Below are 12,034 nucleotides of genomic sequence, written 5' to 3' on the forward strand. Positions count from 1 at the left end.
TTCATCCCTCCAACTTCTTCTATAATATCCAGACAGAGGGGAATCCAACCCATTGCTAGATCTAAATAACCTAATCTTGTCTTCTCCACTGAAGAATTTCTTCCCTTGAATCAGCTTCTCGAGAAACCCTAATGATTCTTGTGCAGACTCCATGGCCTTCTCCTTTTCTTCTCCCTCTTTCCAGGCAGCCGTAAATGCTTCCATCAGACACTGCCTTGCAATAACAGTGACATGAAACTTCTTTAGCAGGCAAAATTCCCAAGATAAAGATACAAATGGTGTGAAATATATACGAGGAGGATATAGATTCAATCCCCCTTTAATTCTGTGAGAAAATTAAAAAAAAAAATCTAAATTCATGTCATATATATGTAATGAATGTAGGAAGCAAACTATAAAATAAACGGATGATCTTAGCTCATGCCATTGTATACACATACCTTCTCTTCAGTAAATTTAGCCCAAAAGTGAGCCATGGCTCTCTGATACGAATCTTGAGGCAGCAAGTTATTATCACTCCATGTCTCATCGATGTATTGAAGGATGACGAGTGACTCAGCAATTGGTCTGTCATCATGGACAAGAACGGGGACCTTCTTGTGAACAGGGTTGTGCTTTAAGAAGAAGGGGGCTTTTATTGAATACATCATCTTCAACGTACTCGTATTGCACTCCTTTAAGCTTCAAAGCCCATTCGACCCTTGTGCAGAACAGGCTTGTATAAGATCCAATCAGTTTCACCGCTCCTGCCATGGTTAGTATCTTGCAAAAGCTTTGTCTAAACTCGAGGTAGAGCTAAAGGATGGATTCTTGTAGCGTAGTATGTAACAGTGGAGGTGTTTATAGAGATGGGTTCTGCTTTTTTTCGCATAATGAAAATCAATAAGACAGCCATTTTGGTTGAAAAGTTTGGATGATGAGCTTTGTTTCCCAGAAGGCTCGAGCTTTGACTAGTAAACCAAGACGGCGAAGACAGCCATATTGTTCAATTCAGTGCTGGTCCCTGTTTGGCAGAGAAGAAATTTCAACATAACATGGAATTGTATAAAGAGGCTGCGTGAAAACATTATTGTTGTTATTCTTCATATGTTAAAATATATGTTAATAATATTTTTTTATTTTTAAAAAATTATTTTTAATATCAGTATATCAAAATAATTTAAAAATACTAAAAATATATTAATTTAAAATTAATAAAAAATAAAATTTTTTTAAACTTCTTTAAAAAATATTTTTAAAAAATATAGAAACAACAGAATAATATTGCCACCTGCAAATTCTTCCATATATATTATAGACACGCACACACTTGACTAATTTTATTAATTCTAAAAACTCACGACTGAATTTATATTATTATTGAATGAAAGCGATCGTGTTTCACTATTTATATGCACGCAAATCCTCATTTATAAACACAAAATTTATATATATATATATTATATATATATATATATATATATATATATATATATATATATATATATATAAAAGTGGAAGAATTGGGTTGATTTTGGATTTTTATTTAGTATTATAATTTGTGTTTACATATCAATCCTCATTTTTAGTAATAATTTAGTTTTTAAGTGATAATATTTTAGTTGCTTTGTATTTTGGTCCATGAAAACTGGTGTCATTGGCATCGTGAGTTCAAATTGCCCAGGAGACTTAATTTACGGTGCCGATCGGTAAGGCTAGAGATGGTTAAAAAAAAATAGATTTTTTACTCCTAGATTTTTCAACATGTATATGGTTAAACTACAATGTTTATATAGCTTATTTCTTGGAGAAAAAACACAGCTATAAATTTATAATGAAAAAAAAAAAAAACAGAGAGAGAGAAAAATAATACAAGGCCATAGAGGCAACCTAACTATAAAACTAAATATAGTATTTTCTTTAGTCTGGGACATATGATTGATTGGTTGACATTGTGTACTTAGACTAAACATAAAATTATTCAAACATTTCTAGGACAATTTTTGGAAAAGTTTTTACTTGGCTTTTAATGTAACAGCCAATGTTTTTAATACTTTTTTTTGTTATATTTACGTTGCTTAGGTAGCGTTTGATTATTATAAAGCAGAAGAAATACAAACAATAAAAATAGCAACTTGTTTGATTGAAAAAATAAAAATAAAAATAAAAAAATAAAAATAAAAATAAATTTATTAATGAAATAATTTCTAATTAAATTTTGTGAATAAATGGAACATGTCAAAATAATTGTTTTTATTTTTAAAAAATTATTTTTAACATTAGCACATCAAAACCGTCTAAAAAATATAAAAAAATATTTTAAATAAAAAAAATTAAAAAAATATAATTTACACCATATTCCAAACATTATTTTAAAAATTTTAACCCCTATTATGATTTTCAATAATTTGACAGGTTTGAGAAACCTATCTCTCCTTGTATACGCCTTAAAGCTAATGATGGATGTTCCCTTTATTAACTTTTATCATGAAAATTTATTTAAATATATCAAACTAATATAAAATATATGTTGAAAAAAATTTCATTTTAATTTGATGTGTAAATTAATTTCAAAAAGCCTTTAATACCATGAAAAAAACAAACATAAGTTTTTAATCACCTTTCTAATTAGATTGTGATCCAATAAGGTTTTAATATTTTAAATATTGATTTGATTTGATCAAACGTAAATAACTCTAATAAATTAATTAGTGATTTAATTACATTTAATAAAATTTTATCTAATTAACTTCAAAATATTTTTTTAAAAATTCATATTATTTTTTAATATAATAAATAATCTGAGTTAATATAATAACCCTTAATTTAACTAGTAAGCTGTTTAATTGTTATTGTAGTAACAATTTATTTTTTAAAATATACCTAAATTTAATTTTTCATATATTTTTTAAAATTTGTTTTTGACATAATACATTAAAAATCTTTTTAAAATATATCAAAAATAATTTAAAATAATTTGTTTTTTAAAACACACCCTATATATATATATAATATATATATATATATATATATATATATATATACACGAGATGCATGCCCACGCGCTGCCGCGGGCTTATAAAATAAATATATTTAATAGTGTTATAATTGTGAACCAACGCTAGATAAGTAATAGAAATTAAAGATATGATGGAGCTAATATTTCATGACGGGAAAAAAAGTTGTGTTGGTGATCAAAACTTAGAGACTGAACAAAATGATTTGTAGCAATCCATAATGTATTGGAAGGAAAGATACATTGCTTTCGCCACATGATTTTAGCTTTTCTGTTAATAAAAGAAAAAAAAATTATAAAGCTAAATTTTCTACCAACTTAATATTAAAAAAAACCAACAAAGATAATTTTGGAAGGAAAAAAAACCTATAAGAAAAAAACATTGTAGCAATTGATAATGTTTTATAAGGAAAATTACAGTGCTTTCCCCAATAAAATAAAATAAAAAAACCATTTAGATAAATACTGTAGCAATCCTTAATTCCTTATTGTTTTGTAAGAAAAACTATAAAGCTTTCCCTATATGATTTAACTTTATTGTAATTATAATTTTTAACCAACTTAATATTTTTTAAAAATAAACAAAGATAATTTTGGAAAAATAATAAAAAAAATCATATGGGAAAACACTGCAATAATTCACAGTGTTTTAAAAAAAAAAAATTATAAAGCTAAATTCTTAATCGGCTCAATATTAAAAAAAATATTAAATCAACAAAGATAATTTCAGAAAAAAAAATATTAAAAGAAAACACAAAAAAAGGAAAAAAATCATGTTGGAAACACTGTAGCAATTCACGATATTTTGTAATGAAAGCTACAGTGCTTCCCCACATGATTTAACATTATTTATAATGACTTTTAATAATAATTTTCAACAATGTTTTGTGAGGAAATCTACAGTGCTTTCCCCACATGATTAAGCTTTATTACAAAGTTAAATTCTAACCAACTCGATATTAAAAAAAAATAAAATCGATGAAGATAATTTAAAAAAAATATTACAAAAAAGAAAAACACAAAAGAAACTGGAAAAAAACCATGTAAGGAAAAATTGTATCAATCCATAGTGTTTTGTTTATTTGTAATTGCAATTATTAAACAACTTAATATTTAAAAAATAAAATTGACAAAGACAATTTTAGAAAAAAACATAACAAAACAGAAAAAAACCACATGAGAAAAAACACTGTAGCAATCCACAGTAATTTGCAAGGAAAGTTATAGTGCTTTCCTCAACATATTGTAACTGTAATTTTTTAACCAGCTCAATATTAAAAAAATAAAATAAAAAAAGATAATTTTGGAGAAAACAAAAACAAAAACAAAGAAAACCATACAGAGAAACACTGTAGCAATCAACAATGTTTTTAAAGAAAAAAAATTACAAAACTAAATTATTAATCAGCTCAATATAAAAAAATTTAACAAATATAATTTTGAAAAAATAAAAAAATAAAATAGAAAAACTAATTGAAAAAACACCGTAACAATCCACAATATTTTAAAGAAAAAAAATTACAAAGCAGAATTTTTAACCAGTTCAATATCTAAAAAGTAAAATCAATAAAGAAAACATTTTAAAAGAAAATTAAATGGAAAAAAAGAAAGCAAAGTTGGAAGAAAAAAAAAGAAAAGCAATTTCGAAAAAAAAAGAGAAAAAAAAACGAAAAAAAAAAAATGAGGGAAAGTTGAAAAAAAAAAATGAAAAAATAAAAATAAAATAAAAATAAAAAGCACTGTGGATTACTGTTGTAATCCAGTGATTTAGGTGTGGGGAACAGTGATTTCCCCACACCATTTAGATATTGTTAATATTAATATATATAGACATAGTTGACTTATTTTGATTTTCATTGAAGTATTTTTTCTTGCCTTCAGTTTTTTGTTAAAGAGCTGCCCTTGTAAGATAGTACACAACCAAACTACAGAATCGGATTGGGTTATGGCGGCGGGTTTGCGGTGGTGAGGGGGGGTGGTCGGAGGCGCAGTTGTCATTTTTGTTTAACAATGCTTGTTCCTCTCTTCAACCTCGCTCCTAATTTGACAGTTTCAAGACTCTGCTTAGGTTTTTCTTCTCCTCATTTGAGTTGAATTCCAACAAGAAATTGTCCCTAAAACTAACTCTTTATACATATATGCATACTCCAGGAACAATGACTTTTGGTGAACAGAACTCACTGCCTCAATCCTTTGGCCTTCTTGACGAAGCCTTCAATGCCGGCATCAACTTCTTCGACTCTGCTGAAATGTTTAATTTCTCCCTTTTAGCTTTGTTCTTTCAAATTCCATTTTATCTACCTTCAATTCTCTCACATTTTCAGTTCTTAGGTATCCGGTTCCTCAACGTCCTGAGACTCAGGGAAGGAGCGAAGAGTACCTTGGCCGTTGGATTAAACGAAGGAAAATTCCGAGGGATCGCATTGTCTTGTCAACAAAGGTTGCTGGACCTTCCGGCCAAATGACTTGGATTCGAGGCGGGCCCAAGTGTCTGGACTCTAGGAATATCACTGACGCCATTGACAGTAGGTTTGTTGGTTTTAAATTTTAACTATGTGTCAAAATCAAAATGTTTTATTATCTGTAATTGTATTTTTATTATGCTCAGATTGACTAAATAATTTTTTATTGATGCAGCTTGAAGAGAATGCAGGTTGACTACATTGATCTTTACCAAATTCATTGGCCTGATCGGTTTGTATGTAGATCCTTATTTTTTATTGATATATTACCAGTAGACTTAATTTTTAACAGTTGGAGGAAAAGCTCTTATGGTTGCTTAATTAAATATTTGCATTTGTTTAGCTTCGTCCCAGCTCTTTGTTATTCTGTTCAAGTAATTTATGGTTTTTTTTTTTTGTGTAGCTATGTTCCGATGTTTGGAGAAACTGAGTATGATCCCACCCGTCAGTTCTGTTCGGTTGGTATAGAGGAACAACTCGATGCTCTAGGCAGAGCTGTTGCTGCAGGGAAAGTAAATGATAGAATGTTATGTATGAATACCCACTCTCTCGCAAACATGACACCCATTAATATAAATCTGTCTGTATGTAGATCAGATACATTGGAGTCAGTAATGAAACACCATATGGTGTAATGAAGTTCAGTCAAGTTGCTGACAGAGCTGCGCATTATCCAAAAATAGTATCTGTGCAGGTTGTATCATTTGTTCCTCCTTAGTGAAGTGATGCTTGTTGTTTGTCTTGTTGTTGTTCCACCTTTCCCTCCCTGCTCTTGCATAGGCTAATGTTCAACTCATTGTCTCAATGATAGAACTCCTACAACTTGCTCTGCCGAACTTTTGATGCCGGAATAGCTGAGTGCTGTCACCATGAAGGGTATGTTGTTTTCCTCCTGTCAATGCATGCTAAGGGTAGAATTTGATTTGTAGCATGTATCCACTTATGTGCAACTTCTTACAATGAGTTAGTGAATTGAGCAAAGAGACTTTTGATCTGAAAACTTTAATTTGAACTTATGACTCTGTAAAGGCTCTGCTGCCATGTTGGGGAGGGGGGGTGGTTCCTCGTATCAGTGTACCACCACCTTGGCCTGTTACAAGCTTTCCCTTGAATGCAAACCAGCTTTGCCACTTCCAGTTTATATGTCATATGTCTTTGCCTTAATGATTCATTACTCTTTTGCATCTTTGAAACTTTTTAGGATCAGTTTATTGGCATACAGTCCCCTGGCAATGGGCATACTTTCTGGGAAGTATTTTGCAGCTGATGGGGGTCCAGTAGATGCGCGATTAAATGTTTTTAAAGGTTGATCACTGTTTTTTTATGCTTTATTATTTCACAACTCTCCATATATTAGATTGAACTCCCTTGACCATATTTTTTTCCCATGAATGATGCTGTCTTTGTTTTTCAGGAATGTATTCAGAAGGGGAGTCAAGGTACAACCTCTCCAATAACATCATAAAAGCTGCTGCCTTAGTAAGATGACTTCTTACAGTTTTAAACTTCAATTTGTGTGCTTTAGGATCACAAGAATAGGGGGAAAGAAAGTTCTTCCTAACAGACTCTCCATTTGATTCTGTTTTCAGGAATATCTTGCCATTGCAAAAAAATATGGTCTTCATCCTGTATCTCTTTCTATTGGTATGATCTCTTTCTTTCTCTCAATGCTGGTGCCTTTCCAGTTTTGTGTATGATTAATTTCCTCTCATGCTGGTAAAATCTTAAAGTTGTACTGCCAAGATTTGAAGTACTAAACAAATTGCAACATTAGTTTTTTCTGGAAGTTTTGAACTTACCAGTGGACTGAGTTTGGAATTTTGTTGCTTCCAAATCAAATCTGCATATGTACATCTTTAATATGGACAATGTTATTTCCCCTTGTAGTTATAGTGGTTCCTGAGCCATTTCCATTGTTTTTAATTTACAATTTTATTTTTATTTGTTCTGCAGCCTTTGTTTTGAAACACCCTCTTGTTGCAAGCGCAATATTTGGAGCCACCAAATCATGGCAGCTCCATGAGGTTCTCAAAGCATGTATGATTGAGCTTACACCTGAAATAATTGCAGAAATCAACAGCATTCATGCAAGGATCCCTAATCCATGCCCCTAATGATTTTGTTATTTATATCGTTAGACTCTTAGGATATCTGTACTGGATAGATGTTTCGTTTTCCTTTTGGTAGGTAAAGTTTCTACTTGTCATCTTACCTAATTAGCGTTGCAAAATGCTAATCTGAGAGAGCACGAGATGATTTTCTTCATTTTGGACCATGCGTTTTTTATATTTGTTCATGTACTCAACACGCCCATGACATAGACAAATTCATGAAAATCATCAAAACTTATGTTGAGAGTAAAGAGGAGTTTTCTTCTGAAACATTAGTGCTTGATTTGTTTTGATTTTCTTGACCTCTGTCCATGTTATTCTTTTTCGATATTTTACAGTTCACAGTCAGATTTGTTTGATTTTCGGATGGATTGGATTTGGTTTGTTGAATGTCATGTGAAATGCTCCTCCTGGTATGTATTTCCTCTTGAATTTTCTCTTCTCACTACAAACAGAAGAAAGTGCATGCAATTATGCCAATGGTTGAATCGATGATTTCGCTTCCATCTCTTCGACTGAACCTCAAGGAGACCTCCATTATTTAAGATGAAGGTTGTCATCATCCAATTTTTATCCCTCTTTGAAAAATAGGGTTTAAACATAAAAATTTTAGGGAACAATAAAACATAGAATTTTAGTAGTAGTCCTAGTCCAAGTCCAATTTTAGACAATACACGGAAAAGTTTGTAAATTTATTTCCTCTTTTTTGAGTATGGGAAAAAGGGGAAAAAACATGAAGAGGACAAAAATTGAAAAGAAATATATTCTTTGATTTTAGGAGAAAGCCTAAAAATCATAACCCTAGCATTATAAATAAGTTGCCCATCAATCGAAAAAGAAAAAGAAAAAGGGGGCTTTAGCACAAAAAGCCTACCAAAAAAATCTCACTCCACACCTGAAACTTCCATAGCCTGTTGCTCTCTCTTTCTCTCCTCCACAAAATCAAACATGCACCTAACCATCATTTTTATCCAGTCCTCTGTCCACTATTTGAACCACCTTAATCTGACCTTCGACTTGCTTCCACACATGCGAGTAGCAACCAAATGTTTGTTGTCCTCTCATGTAAGGTTGTAATACTTTCCATCCATGTGATCCATGTTATAATTACAGATTTGCACCCAATTTCTAATTGTTACAATTAGATCCCTCTTGCAATCTGATATGAGATTAATTGGTACAAAACTGAAAGTTTTACTCCAATTCTTATTAATTTCGAGTTTGGATGATATCTAATCATGATCTAAAAAAGAAAATTTAATAAAATTTTATTTAGACATGGATTAAATTGAAAAGGCATGGACTTTATTGTTAAAAGTTGTCTTCTTTTTAATATACTTTAGATTTAGGCTTTCTAATTTGTTTATTTTAGAGTAGATCTGAAGTGTAAATAATTAATACGACATAAAATATAACTTGGATTAATTTTGTGATATAGGTTTTATTTTTAATCATATTTTGTGTGAAGGATTCTCACTTAATTGGTTAATTTTGTCAAGATAAGATTAATTAAATATATATAATTAATTTATAAATGGATCAGCTCACTTGAGAACCTCTAAATATAATTTTTTGAAGTACATATGTGAAAAAAAAAAAAATAGGATACGTTCATGCTTATACACATGATATAAAATAATTACCATTATTGTTTCTTTCCTTTTAGGTATGCATATTTATTTCTCCATCTTTTATTATTATGTGGATTCGATTTGAACATTGTTGATAATTTGAAGGAGTTGAATTTAGAATATACATAAAAAAAAAAAGAAGTGGTTGAGCCAATCAAACTCCTACAATTAGCAGTCCATTCCACAATCCTTCATCCCCAAAGTTGAGTGTGTGTATATATATTTTGTTTTCCAATCATCAATCCTAAACTTGTTACCTTTTATAATGACACCAAAATTGCTTCACCGCTATGTTTGATCAACTTGTTTTAACTACAAGTATATGAGTGTGCATTATAAAAATTAACTCAGTAAGATCAATGTTATATCCATAAAAAGCTAGATCTAGAAATTAAGTTAGGCAACCAAAAAATATACTTAAGAGAGATTAAATTAAAAATAACTTGGTTTAAAATGATTAATGAATTTATTTTCAAAGGTGAATGAATGTGAATAGATTTTAAATGATAAAAAAAAATAAAAACTAAGTGTTGGCTCAAAATCAATTTTAATGGTGATATATTGGTGATTTCTTTAGTAAATTTAAGATAAAACAATCTAACATCAACGATGATGATATTAGATTGGAATATATTACAATGAAGTTTAAAGAAATGAAGATGAAATTCTTGGTTAGGAATGAATACGTAGTTTCATATTAAATAAGACATTGAATCAAACAATCTCTATATCAAAATTAAGGTTTTTTGTATAAAGATTCAAGATTTTAACATTATCAAAATCATTTCTAAAATTTCATTACAATAATCAATCATTCATGAAGAAAGTGAAAAAGATAAAACATTAAGGTTTGTTCATACCTCAAAAAACTCCTCAATTACTATCATCCTTGATTTGAAACAAAAAGAAAAAGGCTAGCCAACCATCAATATATATATATATATATATATATATATATATATATATATATATATAATATATATATATATATATAGACACACACACACACACTTGAATACAAATAAAATAACTTGAATCAAATTTAAATAAGAAGTTTTACAAACTAATAAACCAAATTCTACAAAGAAGAACACGATACAACTTTGGCAAGAGGTTTAACACAAATCTGACTCTAAATTTGGACATCAATTAAACCATTTTTCACTCTAATTTTGGAGATATATATTAGGTACATATTTATAGATAGTTTTGTTATCTTTCCAGATCATTAAATAACTCATTTGGACATTCGAGTCAAATGTTATAGGCAACACACCAAATATTGTTCCGGAAAGTAAACTTAGTCTAGCTTGGAGAAGTTGTCAATGCACATTTTTCTTTTTTATTTTGACCTAAAATGATGTAATATTATCCCCTCTAGCTTTCTATCCGTGTGCTTGCCCTCTTTGATCAATAAATTATAAAAAATAAGTCAAATGTTATTGTTATGTGAAATTGTATGATTATAGGTTGAGTTTAGGTTGATTTGAGGGCTTTTTAAGGGTTCAATTTGAGCATCAAACGAGTATACAAATATACCTATATTAGGCTAAAATTGGCATTAAAACCTTGAATGTTTGGTGGTTGAAGCTTACACACGACAAGAAGCAAGTCTAAGCTTGAAGTGGATCATAAGCTAATCTTTTCTAGGATTGGAATGAAACTGATTTTTTGAGAAAATTTAGAGCATTTTTTTGAACTAGAATTTTCTTTAATCTTAAACTAAATTTCTTTTCAATCCTTCATTTCAAATTTATATATAATGGAGAGTGATTGATGAGATATTGAGAAATTGAGTTTGAGATACTCTAACTTGATGATGTGATGAGTCTATAATTATTGGACAATGATTTGGATGTTAAATTGTTAAGTATTCGAGTGAAACAAGTTTTAGTCGATAACTTTAGACTTTCTTGTATAGATGAAACTCTGTAAAAATTTTAATAAATTTTCTAATTGAAGATTTCTCAAAAGAATGAGTGTGTGTGTATAATTTGTAACAAACTATGTGTTGATTGTATGTAAATATAGAGGATGTTATAAAGTTATTACTTAACTTTAGGAGAAAGCCTAAAAATTAGAACTCTAAAATTATAAATAGGTTTCTATAAATTGAAAAAAAAGGAGGCTTTAACATAAAAAACCTACAAAAAAAACTCTCTCTACACACTTAATACTTCCACATCCCACCATTCCCTCTCTCTCTCCTCCACCAAAGCAAGAATTCACCGACCACCAGCTTTGTCTACTCCTCCTTTGTCTATAGCCAATTGAACCTCCCCAGTCCAACCTCGGACGATCTCCCACTAGCAACCAACCAGACATTTAGTGTACTATCAGAGAAGGCTGTTGTACTTTTCCTCCATGTAATCCATGCTATAATTACATACTTGTATCCATATTCTAATTGTTACAATTAGACCCCTCTTGTAATAAGATATGAGATTAATTGGTACAAAACTAAGTTTTATTCAAATTCTTGTTAATTTCAAGTTTGGATGATATCTAATCATGATCTAAAAAAAAATTAGATAAAATTTTATTTAGAGATGGATTAAATAAAAAAGACATGAACTTTAATGTTAAAAGTGTTGAGGACCTCCAAATATAATTGATATAAGTAAATATGTGAAAAGATTGGTTTTTTTAGGATAGGTTTACACTTGTACACATGATAAAAAATAATACTAATAATAATAATAACAACAATTGTTTATTTCCATTTGTGCATGTATACTTATTTGTTTATCTTTTCTTGTTAAATGGATTCAACTTTATCAGTGTTCATAATTTGAAATTGTAAATATGAAATAAATTGAACACATATCTATTTTT

At 29.5% G+C, this 12,034-nt stretch overlaps 1 protein-coding gene and 1 pseudogene across 1 annotated transcript; one reads left to right on the plus strand and one right to left on the minus strand.

Moving 5' to 3' along the window:
- Positions 1-5: 5 nt before the first annotated feature.
- Positions 6-940, minus strand: LOC118037380 (glutathione transferase GST 23-like; annotated as a pseudogene).
- Positions 941-4,885: 3,945 nt separating this feature from the next.
- LOC118037363 (uncharacterized) lies at positions 4,886-7,755 on the plus strand. The gene is made up of 11 exons (XM_035043330.2): positions 4,886-5,063; positions 5,147-5,246; positions 5,327-5,524; positions 5,633-5,689; positions 5,861-5,969; positions 6,050-6,151; positions 6,269-6,333; positions 6,659-6,762; positions 6,872-6,936; positions 7,047-7,101; positions 7,411-7,755. The coding sequence occupies exons 1-11, from the start codon at positions 5,006-5,008 to the stop codon at positions 7,569-7,571; spliced, it is 1,074 nt and encodes a 357-aa protein (XP_034899221.1). The 5' UTR covers positions 4,886-5,005; the 3' UTR covers positions 7,572-7,755.
- The last annotated feature ends 4,279 nt before the right edge of the window (positions 7,756-12,034 follow it).

Source organism: Populus alba, chromosome 15 (genome assembly GCF_005239225.2).
Source record: "Populus alba chromosome 15, ASM523922v2, whole genome shotgun sequence".
Taxonomy (NCBI): Eukaryota; Viridiplantae; Streptophyta; class Magnoliopsida; order Malpighiales; family Salicaceae; genus Populus; species Populus alba.

Coding starts and splice junctions, on each gene's coding strand:
- LOC118037363 (XM_035043330.2), top strand. CDS start 5,006: ATGCTTGTTCCTCTCTTCAACCTCGCTCCTAATTTGACAGTTTCAAGA. Junction 5,064..5,146: donor AGTTTCAAGACTCTGCTTAG/GTTTTTCTTCTC, acceptor TGCATACTCCAG/GAACAATGACTTTTGGTGAA. Junction 5,690..5,860: donor CAAATTCATTGGCCTGATCG/GTTTGTATGTAG, acceptor TTTTTTGTGTAG/CTATGTTCCGATGTTTGGAG.